Raw genomic sequence first — 13,544 nt, forward strand, 5'->3', positions numbered from 1 at the left:
TTAGTGATGCGCATAAAGTGGGCACATTTTTATGATTGTGCAGCCATCATTACAACAACAACATACAAAACAAAACCATAAAGTGACATGAAATATGAATACATATATACAGAAAAGCCCCATGAGATGATTCATTGGAACGAAATAGTGAAATGCCTGTATCTTCATGCTCCTGCATGGCTGAGCCATGTCATCTGGACTGCACCTCCATCCAGAAGCCACATGGAACAAAATCTAAGGAGGAGAAAAGTACACACATGGAAATATCTACTCATAAACTCAATTTAACGCCCCTTTTGTCACTCACTGTATTGCCAGACGTTTTGTGTTCCTCTGAGAAAAAGCAGAGCAGGCTGGGTGGTATTATTTCCTTTCTCCCCGCTCCCTTGGAAGGAGAAGCTGAAAGGTTTCTCTCAGAGGCTCATTTGCAATCTCAGGTTTTCATATTCTAGGTTTAGCCAGGTGTCTGTGGGTAAAAATGTTGGACTGCTGTCAAAAATTTCTGGGTCAGTGGAATTTGTGGTCAACGCAGCTTCGTAAAGCCAAGCAAAAGTCAAGTGTTATGAGTGTGGATAAAAGACTTGGTTCCGCTAAAGTGACGGAAAAGGTTGCCTCCTTCTCTCCAGGTGTCATCACTTGAATGTACACTCAGCAGAAAGCTCACTTGTGACATCACAGATAATATGGTAATCACAATACAATTTCACACTGTTTCTGGTCTCAGGTTTCAGCTGAAAGCAGCACTCAAATAATAGTTCACTGCATCACTTTACACCTGCAGCCGTTTAGCACGACAGACTCGCAGCCAAACACTGAGGCTGTCATGGCAACTGAGGTATGTAATATTATGGTAAATGGATTGATGCTGAGGTCTCTCGTTTCTGTTTGTCGCTGGTAACCTGTTTAATTGTAAATGAATCTCGGGACCCCAGCTGGGACTTGAATACCGACGGCCAAATGCAACAGAAATTAGAGGCTTTTAAATAAAATTAACTACATGGGAGGAAGCGAGACACAAAAGAGCACACAAATGTACACATACAGTTATGGAGACTTAAGTGAATAACACACTTAATATTTTCTCTGCAATCACCTCCAGGCCACAATTCTCATCTCTCTCTCTCTCTCTCTCGTAAAGAGTCTGAATATATAGCCACGCATCAGCTCACCTCTCCCTCCGATTGGTCGTCATAACAACATCTCCATGGTAATCAGCGGGCATTGACTATGATTCTATTTATGTGATGATGTCAAATAACAGAAATCATAAATTGATGTTCTCAGCTGAAATACGCTGAAAGATGCAGGATGATGGAGGAATGTAGGCTTGTAACACACTTTGGTCTTGTTTTCGTGTTGGTGTGCACGTACATAGAGACACACTTATTTACATCCACACATGCCATATCAGCCAATATGATAACAATGGTAACACACCATAGATCTCACTCTTGGTGACAAGAGTATGCACAAAATCTATTTGGTACAGGACAACAGTGATGTGGAAAAACACTACAAAATAGAGATCTTATGTGTAAATGAATAATGTATCCGGGGTCCTTTGCCAGTAACGCTGTCTCTGATGATCACATGTAAACAGACAATGGAAGCAGAAATAAACAGCAGAAATAAACAGAAAAGTAAAATATGTCTGGGAAATCAGAAATCAGAGAGGGACAGAGAAATAGCAAGGCAACCCTAATGATGGATGGAAATATCCATGTTCCATGGGTTCAAAGATTGTACGAACCCAAAAGTCACAATAATACTCATACAGATGTGATATTGCAGCCTTAAATTATAGGGGGACAAGATTCCCCTCAAAGTGCTGGAGGAGTTCTCGTAAATGGGTGATAAAAAGCTCCATGTTGGGGTCAGAGGTGCCATACCACTCATCACTTTAGCATATATGAGTCTTAGTTTCAAAGACTTTCTTTACAGGCTACACATGTCAAGTAGCATGTCAGTAATAGCCACCACATGTATGTGTTAAATCAAAGTCTTTTTTCGACCACTCTAAGAGCTTTAAAACCCGATCAGAAAGTGGTCTACACACAGATCCAGGGTAATCTGTAAAGTGGTAGCTTACAAAGAACAATGAAGAGCTTGTACATTTTTTTTATACCTTTGCAAAGATAACCCTTACCTCCAGGCTCAGGACAGAGGGAGATTAACAGATAGCATAACCTTTCAACCTGCATGTATTATTACACCAGATGCTTTAACTCAGCACATAAAAATACCCTCATTGACAGGAAATAATTAAACATTTATTGCCCGGTGCAGAGCCTTCCCTGTCATGGTTACAGAGGAGAAACTTAATAAAAGAATTTGTGGTCATTTCATTTTCACAGAATGATCCTCAAGCAGAATAACCTTGCATGGAGACGGACACACAAACACGCTCACACACAATGAAAGCTCCTTATGCACATCTGTGAGCCAGAGATAGAACCCTATCTGTCCAACATGTCATTAACTACCACTGCTGTAGATGTATATGCTCTCAGTCGTGCCATATGGGCCTGTCCAATTACATCCATAGTATGTACGACATAAAACCATATGATCTGTGAATACATTTATTATTTGTGGTAAAAGTGTAAATTAAATCCCCCCTTCATGGGCACGCTGATTAGCTCGTCAAGAGGACATCAGAGGTTGCTGCCATGGCGACAACACTGCAGCACCACATGAGCCTAATATTATGATCATTAATGGAATGAATTGTGGGATTAGATGGCAGTATGAGTCGTACTCGAGTTAATAAAGAAATGAGCGAGTGAACAAATGCACTGCACAAAACAGTACTGATGCTTTAAAGTCAACATGCAGCGGCAGCACTGCCACCTACAGGCTGAGGAGAGACACGCACCTTCCACTCACTAGATTACCAGTGTTCCCAGTTGTTTTTCAATGTGACCCTTTAATATGAAGCAACGTCTCTCAGCAACCCCCAACAGGTCCATGTCTCCAACTACAACTGACAGATATGTTATTCAGTGGTGGAAAGCAACTATGACAATGTAATCAAGTAGTGTAGCTAAGTACAACTTTGAGGTACTAGTACACTACGTTATATTTCTACTCAACATGTATTTGACATCTCTAGTCATTGCTTCAGATTTTAGATTGAACCACCCAACATCATGTAAAAGAGTTAAAGTATGCATCATCTCAATCAGCCCCAACATTAAACACTGCTTACATGTTAATGGATCAATAATAACAACCCTTTAATACTGTATTATATACAATAGTTTTATTAGACTACCAGTATATTTCATTTTTTACTGATATCAGTGTTGCATTGGGGATATCACTAGTTTTGTTTAAAGGTTTTGAGTTTTTCTTCCAATACTCTCTACTCAGATCAGCTGCCTCTTCTATTCCCTCGTCCAGTTTAGATAACGTGTCCGGTGCAGATAATGAAGTGATGGCTTTGTGTGGTAATTACATATAGATAGAATATCATAAATAATGTAATCCAAGTGAATCCCAATGTATTGCTTCATAAAAGCAATACAACTTTTATAACGTTGTTTTAAAACATGAGGATAAGAAAAGATTTACATCTATCTCTAAAACACGCCCATTTATCCACCACAAGAAATATAGCATTCAAAATATAGCATTTCTCAATAACTATATCTTAATAAGCTTTCGTTTTTGAGCTTTTATATTTAAAGAGGTTTGTATATTGGCTGCTCAAGTGTCGAGCAGGTATACCTCGCTCTTCAAATTGAGTGTGAATGAGGACGCTAAAGCTTAAGCTTCAGCGACAGTCACGCGTGACGTTGGTTTCACTGGGGCAGAGCAGGTTTCACAGGGCAGCAGTCAGTTAGGAGCTCTTGCAGCAGTTCCTCCGCTCCTCCTGTGCCTCGCTGTTGGGTCTGATGGGGTTGGAGAGGGTTACAGCGCAAATGGAGCCTCGGGTCACCTCCCTGCTGGCCACCTTCTTATGAATCGCTGGAAATAATGAAACAAAGAAGCCAGGTTTGCATCAGTAAGTCATTCAAAGAAGACTGAAGATGCGCTGACCGAACATACCGATGAGGACTTCATTGAAAGCATCTTCGACATTGGTGGAGTCCAACGCTGATGTCTCCATGAACATGAGACCTCTCTTCTCTGGGTTGGTCCGAGGGGGTGGAAAGCAAAAAAGCAAGGAGCAATATTGACATTACTGAGCATTAAATACACTCTTTATTATCACAAGAAACCTTTCGATGTACTTTTATAAAAACCCAGTCATATAACCGGTTCCTAACCGACCTGCAAAGTCCTTGCCCTCCTCTGTTGGCACGGTCCTGAGGCTCTCCAGGTCTCTCTTGTTTCCCACCAGCATGACCACGATGTGAGGGTCTGCATGGTCGAACAGCTCTTTCAACCATCGATCTGCGCTCTCATAGGTCAGGTGCTTGCTAATATCATAAACCAAGAGGGCTCCGACTGCTCCCCTGTAATATCTGAGAGGTGAGGGAGACCAAACCGTTCTGAGTTGCATCCTCTCAAAGTGAAAGCTGTGTGGTGATGGCTGCACGTGTGAAGGAGGTGCGACTATTAATTGCATGCAATCAGTGTTACTTATATTGGCACGTGTGTGAGCAAACACTGATGTGAGGATTCTCATCTCTTCATTGTTTCTATTACTTGTGTGTGTGTGTGTGTGTGTGTGTGTGTGTGTGTGTGTGTGTGTGTGTGTGTGTGTGTGTGTGTGTGTGTGTGTGTGTGTGTGTGTGTGTGTGTGTGTGTGTGTGTTTGTGTACCCACGCTGAGGTGATAGCTCTGTAGCGCTCCAGCCCAGCTGTGTCCCAGATTTGGGCTTTGATGGTGTAGTTGTCCAGGTGAACCGTCCGCGTGCTGAACTCGACTCCGATGGTCGTACGACTGTCGTGATTGAACTCATTCTTAGTGAACCGAGACAGAATGTTGCTCTTTCCAACGCCAGACTCCCCTATCAAAACCACTTGAACAAGCACAGACAGGAGGATCTGAAATTAATTAATTATAAATACTTTATCTGACTAACACATAACTACAACTTCCTGTGATTATTCAGATATCAAATTATTTTAGACACATGTAGACTTGCTGTCTACACGAAACAATGTGACATCACATCAACCGACTTTACTTTGGAATGAATGGAATTGAAAATCAGGTTTGACATTCAACGCACAGAACGTCTCTTAGCAAAACAGGAAACGTAAGATAATTCGTTTATTTAATAATTAATTTCCAGCCAAATGCACAGAAAGCCATCGGCTCCCCCTTTAATCCATTCCCTCTTCCCCCGACAACTTCTACAGAAGTAATACACACTACATACGACTTATCTCTTCTTACACAGCTTAAGTAAACAACACTCACCTTTAAAGACAAAATTGTACAACTCATCAGATGCCATGCTGCATTTAGTGGAAAGGGCTTTCCCGTTTCACTTCTTAAATATACTGAAGCCACTTTCAATATGTTACCTGCTCCTAGCCGCTTCCTTCTTTATCTGTGGATAGGTGGTAGCTCATGACTGAGGACAGGCGGACAGGCAATCCAGTGGCCTGCCGATCCCTCATCAGCTGACACCCAAGGGAGGGTTGAGTGGGAGGAGAGCAGGTGGAACAGGTAGAACCACTGACAGGTAACAATAAGGAAGAGACTCCACCCATCCATTCAGTCATTTGTATGACAATAAACCTCACCCAACAGGTGGATTTGTGGAACAACGACATTTTGTCACATGTCTGATGCCTACGGTGACAGGGGTAGCGATTTGATTTAGCCTGTGGTAATAATATTCACATTTGATTGTACACGAGGAACCTAAAAACAATATTATAAATCTGTGGCAACAAGAAATTCAGAGTTTAGGCTCACATGGTAATATTAAAAAGGTTAAAATACTGTGTCATGGTTATATTGACTCATTCATCCTAGGACAATATGTATTAATACCAAATTTGGTAACGCTATATATATATATATATATATATATATATATATATATATATATATATATATTCATTCATTCATAATAAGCAATTGAGTACTTGCTAAAGTGAAGACAACATTCTGAGGCTGTGAGAAACTCCATTAAAAGAACATGTCTATTTAAAGTAAATATACAATCACATTTGTTGCATGTTTACATAATTACCCTGTAAGTGATACCAATGTACAACTATTATTCTAAGGATCTACGGATGGTGTGGTATGCCATTTGGATTATTAAACTACTTGTCATATTGGGTTATGTAAATCAAATTGTCTGTTTCCAGAAACCTGATTTGAATTGAGGGTATATGATTTTCTGTAAATCAATTGTGTTTCCCATATGCTTACCACAAACTGCCCACTTACCTCTCAATATGATGATGTGTTACCAAAACAGATTATTTACATATTAATCAAAAGAGGATCATACATGTAATTACAGCATATTAACATCAAGACCAGAACACTTGAATGAAAGCTACGGATGACATCTTGCACCTTCACAAGGCTATAATCACCTGACACAGGGCGTAGACTGTTTTTGACCATGTTTTATTCTTCTTTAGTACAGTACTGTTAAAAGTTAGTTTCAACATGTTCAATTGTGAGATGGATTTTTTTTCCAGCTGAGGTCAACAGACAAAGCAAAGCTATAGAAGCAGTTGCCAAGGTTACCACAACTACAATGCTGAGATTTTCAACAACAAAAAAAGACATCCTAGAACTTGATTTTATAAATGTATGGCGCCACCATACCATAATTGTTTGTAAAGCCTTTCCATTACTTATTAATTTATTTTTTACTCACTTGATTTCAATTGTTTATTTGATGAGACAAATCACAATTATCTCTAGGTGCTAACTGCACCTCAAAAAAAGAAAAATATAATGAAAAAAGAAGAATCAGATTAAAACAAAAGGAAAGCTTGTTTGTTTCATTCATATTCATTCCAACAGCGTTGTCTGCTTCGGAGCTGCTGCAATGTGATATTTGATTATGGTTGCAGTTCTGGATGATGCTGTGTGGAATTTATTGGGTGTTTCTAATCAACCCACTGAACGCGTGGGGTGTCATTGCCAACAATGCTCTTAAAGGGCGGGGAAGGACAGAAGGCACAGCAGTGGTGCCTCAGAAGGAAAAGACACTGTGCACCCGTGAGTGGGCACTTTTATCTGGAATGACAAATTACAAGTTAAGGTAAGTGTGGAGGGCGTCATGTTATTAGGCGCTTGCAATAAATAGTGAAAGTTGTTGGGCAAAAACAGCTATTTATGTAGGATCTCGAGAATTGGGTTTTAGGGAGGAATGGGGTTGAACGTCTGTATGGACAAGTTGTCTTCCTGTTGGTGTTCAGGTTTACTATCAGTATACCAGAACATTTTCATGTTTTGATTTGCTCGTTAAACGCTAACAAACTGCCTGACAATGGCCATGTGTAAAACAGAGCCAACAGCCAATCACATCACATGGGTTTAATCTGTATTATGTAAGTGTCTGCAACAATCAACTCCAGTTTTATGTGAAGAAAACAGTGAATGAAGACATGGTTGGGAGTCCCTTTTCAGGAGAGGTTTTCGCTCCTTTCTCTGCACCAGAACACCCCTCAAGATGAGAGTGGCTCAGTCCGGCTCTACAGCAGCACTCTGTGACAGAGATCTGGTTGGATGACGCCAAAAAGTATGGGGACTAGGGAATGATCTGAGAACAGATGTAGAATGAGGGTCTAACAGATCCTGCCAAGTGTCTTCTGTAAAGTTTGGGACAATACACTTAAATTTCTCTTGGTTCTCTGTAGATGCTGGGTGTGTTTATGAGTTAGGTGTGTATGTATGCACGTGTCTGTGTGTCAGTATGTACTGTATGTCTTTACGAGGGCTGTGAGCCCAGCAGTCTCTCGATAGCGGCGTTGATGTCTCCTCCAGTAGCAATGAGGGCTTGAAGGTTGGCCTCGCGGTTGATGAAGCCCATGGCGTTCAGCTGATCCAACTGGGACTGGAACCGCACTTCTGGGGTCTGGGTCTACAGGGGTCAAATTAATGGAATAAATTATTGGACTTTTTGTTCTTTTTTTGAAAGATGTGAAAGATGTAATATCTGGTCATGTTTCTGTGTACCGTTGCATTTCCTCCTCCAACTCCTCCTCCAATTCCTCCAATTCCTCCAATTCCTCCTCCAATTCCTCCTGCAATTCCTCCTGCAATTCCTCCTCCAATTCCTCCTGCAATTCCTCCTCCTCCTCCAGCAAACATCTGGAGCATCTGTTGCATCAGCTGTTGCTGGGCAGCGTTTGTTCCTGCACTGCTTGGTGAGGAGGCTGGGTTCTCTGTTGGCATGCCCCCACCTGTGGGTATGCCAGGAATTAAGCCAGGAATTAAGCCAGGAAATCCACTGGGAATTCCTCCGGGAACTCCACCGGGAACTCCACCGGGAACTCCACCGGGAACTCCACCGGGAACTCCACCTGACATCAAACTAAGCCAAAAGAAAAAACAGAAGAGTTGGAAAAAAAAAGGTACCAGAAAAAGTAATATGTGTTTATTCTTTAAAGAGCATACCCGGGCATGAGGCCTGGTGCTTCTGTCTGCAGTGTCTGTAGACCCTGTTGGATCTGCATTAGAGCTTGCATGGCGCGGGGATTGGTCATCACTGACAGGGCTTCTGGGTTCTGCATCTGTAACCAAACAGAGAGTGTAGCAATGAACTAAGCAAACGTTCAACCAGGCAGTCCATTAAATGCAACTATAGAAAAAAAGGGCACACCTAAGCCAAATGATTGCCAAATGTCCAGATGGAATTGTTATCAAAGTTTATGAAAAAGAAAAGCAAACTTAACCGGTCAAATCTTAATAAAAACATATGGCCAATGTCTACAATTAGAGAGAAAAATGTTCAGCATGTGCAGTTAAATGTCTGTGCCAACTTTCAGATAATCTATACTAAAGCTTGTTATTGGACTATATAGCCCACAATGGGCCACTCAGTGCTGTTATATATTTTATTTCATGAGGACTGTCCTTGTGTCTTACTTGGGAAAAGAACTTAACACAGGATTGGGTTATCCGACTAAAATGGGTGTGGTACCTGCTGCAGAAAAATTGGCAACTGAGATCTGAACTGGTCCTGCAGCTGTGGGTTTCCAGCAAACAAGGGGTTATTCATCAAAACCTGTTACAGAGAGAGCGAAAAAGACAGTTATGGTAATGTCTCATTCCACAACCAAGTTGGTGTTATATTATATATGGTTCAGCACCTTAGCTGACAAAATGTAGAATAACAAAAATGAAAGCCCTGGAGTTTCCCTGTATTTCATGTCACTGTTTGTGCAGCAGTGCACTGGAAGGGTTTTCTGGTTTGGTGCACAGGCAGCATTGTTTGTTAGAACCCAATGAGTCAGAGCTGTGTGTTGTTGATTTTTTCTTATAATTTGCTGCAAATGAGCTTAACAGACAATCCCCTCTGTTGAGTACGCAATAACTTGCTGGGCTTATTTGCCTAATGCACAACAGGCTAGAACCTATTTACATTTCATTACAAACTACTGAGTTCAACAAAATTAATCGATTCAATATGTGGTACACAATCTGAATAACAATGAGTTCTGAAGCAAGCTTTGCATCCAAATAACCAGGATTTGTACTGTAATATGACTACAGACTGTGTGTTTTCTGTATTGTGGGTGTGTATGAAGAGTGCCTGTGTTTGTGTGCACACATCTTTCAGTTTCATACCTGTGAGGCTAACTCTGGGTTTTGAGACAGTGACTGCATCATACTGCGCATGTATGGAGCAGACAGCATGTTCTGCATCAGCTGTGGGTTTTCCGAAATTTGCTGCATTAGACTCTGCATGCCGGGGCTGTTAAACATCCCTGCAACACACAAAAAAGAGGAGTTTATTTATCGATATGCGTATACAGCCGAGTAAATAAACTACTTAGCAAACAAGCGTATTGAGAACCACAACCTGCTCCATCTTACCATTGCCCAGACTGCCAGGATTGATGCCCAGAGGATTGGACACACTGGGGTTGGTGCCTCCAGTGGTGCTTGTGCTTCCTGTGGGGGCTCCACCACTCTCAGAGGGGTTAGAGGAATTTGGAGGCCCCCATGGATTGGGCAGGGGCTCCCGGTTCTCTGTCCGTGATGGCTGGGCACCAGACTCAGAGTTCCCACCTAGAGCTGAGAATGGGTTGTTTCCAAACTACAGAGAAAGAGATTGGACAAATCAGAAAACACAACACAGTCCAAATATAGTTAGCCACATAAAACTGGCAAGTAAAACCAGACTAAGTGTGTATAAAGTGTGAAAGCAAATGCCAATCAGGATTAACACAATGCAAACAAGGATTTGATCAGTAACAATTCCTCCCAGATACCTGTTCCCTGGCAGCGCTGAACATGGGTTCCTGGATGTCTGTGTACATCCTCCGCAAGGCATTGTAACCTCCTGGGATGCTCTCCAAGTTGCTCAGAGCCCGGTCCTGGTTTCGCATCATTTCCTGCATCATGGCTGGGTTCCTGGCCAGCTCCATGGTCTTGGAGTTGAGATAAAAAGGAGAGGGGATGTAAGTCAATTTTAGTTAATTCTAAACCGAGGAAATAAAATCCTAAATGAACAATGCAAAATGCAGTGGGAAACTACTGTGGTCATCCAAGTGCCCAAGAACTATGCCCCATTCAGCCCCTCTCCATTTCCTTTACCTGTCTCATAAGCTCAGGGTTGTTGAGCATGTGGGAGATCTCAGGGTTGCGTTCCATTAGCTGTTGCATCTGAGGGTTGGCCATGATCATTTGTCTCATCAGGTCTGGGTTGGACATCATGTTCTGCACCAACGGGTTCTCCATGATCTGAGACAGCATCTCTGGGTTGGACATCAGCTGCCTCTGCATCTGTTGCTGCAGCTCCATAAAGTTAGCTGAGCCCATGCCCAGTCCAGCCAGACCGGACAGGTCACCGAAGCCAGCTGAGGGATGCCAAATGGGTAAGTGAGGTTAAAAAAAACATTGCCTTTGGCGCTCAACTAATAATGGGTGTTTGAAGGGAAATAGTTACACACACACACACAGGTGGACTCACTCAGTATGTTGGGCGTCTGTGTGGGTGATGCAGCAGTGCCAGTAGAGCCTGCTGTGGAGGAGGAGTTTGTACCTGGACTAGAGGTGGAGGTATTGCCTGCTTGAGTGGGGGTTGAGCTGGAGGCTGAGGTGCTACCGCCATCTCCTGCCCTACAGAGATAATTTATTGGTGTATGAGAAATTCTGTACTGTAAGCTGATAATATTTACACATTATTGACACAGTTCAAAACAAATGTGCTTGAATGATGATTTAGCCATACTTGTGTGCTGTCTTTATGACCAGGTGAACTGTCAGGCCATCCTTGATGCCGTGTTGGCTGAGGCTGTCGCCATCCTTCAAGATCTTCCCTGCAAAAATCAGAACCAACTGGTCCTGTTTGGCTTTAAACCGCCTCGAGATCTCTTCTTTAAACTAAAAGACAGCACAAAATGAAGAGAGATTAGATAAAAAATGGGACAGGAGGGAAAGATGAGTGAGAAAGAAAAAAGAAATTAAAAAGGATAATATCAAGAATAAGATGGTTCAATGTCATTAGAGCTGCACTCCCAATCTACCAAATCACAGTTACTCTGAGTATTGTGTGGAGCATAATTTGCACGGAAAATAGTCTAATCCTGAAGGAAGCTGCTGTCTTGTTACAGCTTTCATTTACACAGTGAATAAAAGGGTATTTTATGTTTACACTGCACTCCAATGAATTATGTATAGCGACTATAGGACCATAAAGTCAAGTTAACATTTATATGAATTTTGATAGCTGAAACAGATGGTATAAATCCACCAAACAACACAAGATCAAAAGTAAAATGTATTTCAAAAGGTCACAAACACAAGACAAATGTCCCATTAGTGTTCTTTTCTTTGCATTTGTTGACGCTGTTTATGACTTTCTTAATGGGTGTCTCTCTTGCTCAATTGTTATGACATTAAGAGATATTTAGTTTTTTATAACACTTTGTGGAAGCTGATGAGGATCCACTTGGGAAAAAAAGAACAAAAAAAGCTGTTATTCACACGAGTCCTCAGCTTAAACCATTTATGAAACCATGAAGCCACATGTAACGCCAGATAAAGATGGCAACACACACTTGAAAGAGAGGGATCCAAGTCCAATGTTTCAACCTGAAACACGCGTGAATATATGACCATGAAACACACACACAAAACCAGACAAACATGGCTCCTACGTGAACCTATACGGTTTCCCTGGAACACGTCGCCAAGTCAACACCGGCTCAGGGAATCGTGTATATTCCCTAGAAAGCTGAATGACTCAGTGGCAGCAGTGAGAATGTTCTAGAGGGATAGCAAGCCTTTAGCATCTTACAACGCTGCCGAGCTGAAATATGAACTGAAAGCGATTAAACATATCCTCCTCCACCCAAAACCTACGTCCATGTTCCCAGGCCACTATTGTTTGACCGCAGCCCGTCAGCTGACACTTGTTTGGCTCCAGTTCTTATTTCTCAAGCTTAGCTCGCGAGCAGAGTTAGCTAACTAAGCTAGCTAACTGTTAGTTAGCTGGCTAGCCGGTTAGCCGGTTAAAATATTAACGTGGTCATATCTCTCTTATGGGTTTCAATAACGGTCATAACACCACGCAGCTGTTTCATCAAGCAGGAATACTTATACTACACACAGCCGCTTTGATTTCACACACTAAGTTTGCCGGTAAGAGTGACGACGAGTGCCAACACGGCTAGCTAGCTTCCTAGCTGAAGTTGTGGGCATGACGTGAGAGCTGAGCCGCTCAAGCAGCTCCACACACGCGAACATGGACAAACCTGAGTGACAGACGCATCTTCTGCGATGGCGATTTCTTCTTTGTCTTTCGGGGTTTTTACTGTGACCTTGATAATAGTTCCCTCCGATGCTTCAGGTTTATTATTGTTGTTATTACCAGGATCTGCGGCGCCTTGGTCAGCCATCTTTATTCCGCCGATGGAACAGCTCGGGTCTGGCGTCAGCTTCCGGATCATAAGAGGTCAAACCTCTTTCCAGAACGATTCTCAGGAGTCCGCATATTCTGCTGCCTGGTCTTATCAAGCACAAGGCTGAAGATGGGGTTTCCTCCTGAGTTTTATTTAGTTGACACCGGGTTATGTCATATTTGATAAAGAAGCTGCCACCTGTCAGGTGCATCATGATCAGGTGGTCTTGCTTATTATTGTGATGGACATTTTCAGAACGTATTGACAGTTAAAATATAATATTGTTTTGATTAATTACTTAATCAAAAATATAATTGACAAATTAATCAATAATTACAATAATCATTACTTTCAGCCTCAAAGTAAATAACTTTGGGGGTTGTAAGAAACCTCAGGAAGAGCAACAGATCTAAATGGTAAAGTATATGTGCTTTTCCCATTTATTTTATGTATGAATTGAAACTAATTCAAACAATCAGGAATCAGAGCACATGCATGCAGATCTGAAATCCACCCAGTACAACTAATCTAATCTTTTGT

General features: G+C 41.8%; 3 protein-coding genes across 6 annotated transcripts in view; 1 reads left to right on the forward strand and 2 right to left on the reverse strand.

The window, feature by feature from the left end:
* Positions 1–2,329: 2,329 nt before the first annotated feature.
* Positions 2,330–5,537, reverse strand: LOC117739553 (ras-related protein Rab-25-like). Its single transcript, XM_034546029.1, has 5 exons — positions 5,374–5,537; positions 4,774–4,969; positions 4,276–4,469; positions 4,051–4,131; positions 2,330–3,969 (listed from the first exon to the last, which is right to left on the reverse strand). The coding sequence occupies exons 1-5, from the start codon at positions 5,408–5,410 to the stop codon at positions 3,842–3,844; spliced, it is 636 nt and encodes a 211-aa protein (XP_034401920.1). The 5' UTR covers positions 5,411–5,537; the 3' UTR covers positions 2,330–3,841.
* Positions 5,538–6,529: 992 nt separating this feature from the next.
* LOC117738703 (ubiquilin-4-like) lies at positions 6,530–13,065 on the reverse strand. Of its 2 annotated transcripts, none has more exons than XM_034544758.1 (11): positions 12,858–13,065; positions 11,333–11,484; positions 11,072–11,220; positions 10,696–10,958; positions 10,371–10,529; positions 9,973–10,195; positions 9,724–9,863; positions 9,077–9,160; positions 8,551–8,666; positions 8,110–8,336; positions 6,530–8,014 (listed from the first exon to the last, which is right to left on the reverse strand). In XM_034544758.1, the coding sequence occupies exons 1-11, from the start codon at positions 13,050–13,052 to the stop codon at positions 7,842–7,844; spliced, it is 1,881 nt and encodes a 626-aa protein (XP_034400649.1). In that variant the 5' UTR covers positions 13,053–13,065; the 3' UTR covers positions 6,530–7,841. The 2 variants fall into 2 exon arrangements, with proteins under 2 accessions (XP_034400649.1, XP_034400648.1); XM_034544757.1 differs by having other exon boundaries at positions 8,110–8,467.
* The window catches only part of LOC117738704 (lens fiber membrane intrinsic protein-like), an 11,206-nt gene continuing 10,725 nt past the window's right edge, over positions 13,064–13,544 (forward strand). For all 3 annotated transcript variants that reach the window (XM_034544760.1, XM_034544761.1, XM_034544759.1), the window contains exon 1: positions 13,064–13,420. The gene's annotated coding sequence lies outside the window, so the exon portion shown is untranslated. The remainder of the gene's footprint in view (positions 13,421–13,544) is intronic.

The sequence above is a fragment of the Cyclopterus lumpus genome, chromosome 11 (genome assembly GCF_009769545.1).
Source record: "Cyclopterus lumpus isolate fCycLum1 chromosome 11, fCycLum1.pri, whole genome shotgun sequence".
Classification (NCBI taxonomy): domain Eukaryota; kingdom Metazoa; phylum Chordata; class Actinopteri; order Perciformes; family Cyclopteridae; genus Cyclopterus; species Cyclopterus lumpus.

Bases quoted from the DNA above. Each gene is read 5' to 3' on its own strand.
- LOC117739553 (XM_034546029.1), bottom strand. From the start codon at position 5,410: ATGGCATCTGATGAGTTGTACAATTTTGTCTTTAAAG. The intron at 4,970-5,373 runs GTGAGTGTTGTT...TGCTTGTTCAAG, and splicing joins GTACAATTTTGTCTTTAAAG to TGGTTTTGATAGGGGAGTCT. The intron at 4,470-4,773 runs GTGGGTACACAA...CTCACCTCTCAG, and splicing joins TACAGAGCTATCACCTCAGC to ATATTACAGGGGAGCAGTCG.
- LOC117738703 (XM_034544757.1), bottom strand. From the start codon at position 13,052: ATGATCCGGAAGCTGACGCCAGACCCGAGCTGTTCCATCGGCGGAATA. The intron at 11,485-12,857 runs GTTTGTCCATGT...GCTGTCTTTTAG, and splicing joins AAGATGCGTCTGTCACTCAG to TTTAAAGAAGAGATCTCGAG. The intron at 8,015-8,109 runs GTACACAGAAAC...TGACCCCTGTAG, and splicing joins TTGGAGGAGGAAATGCAACG to ACCCAGACCCCAGAAGTGCG.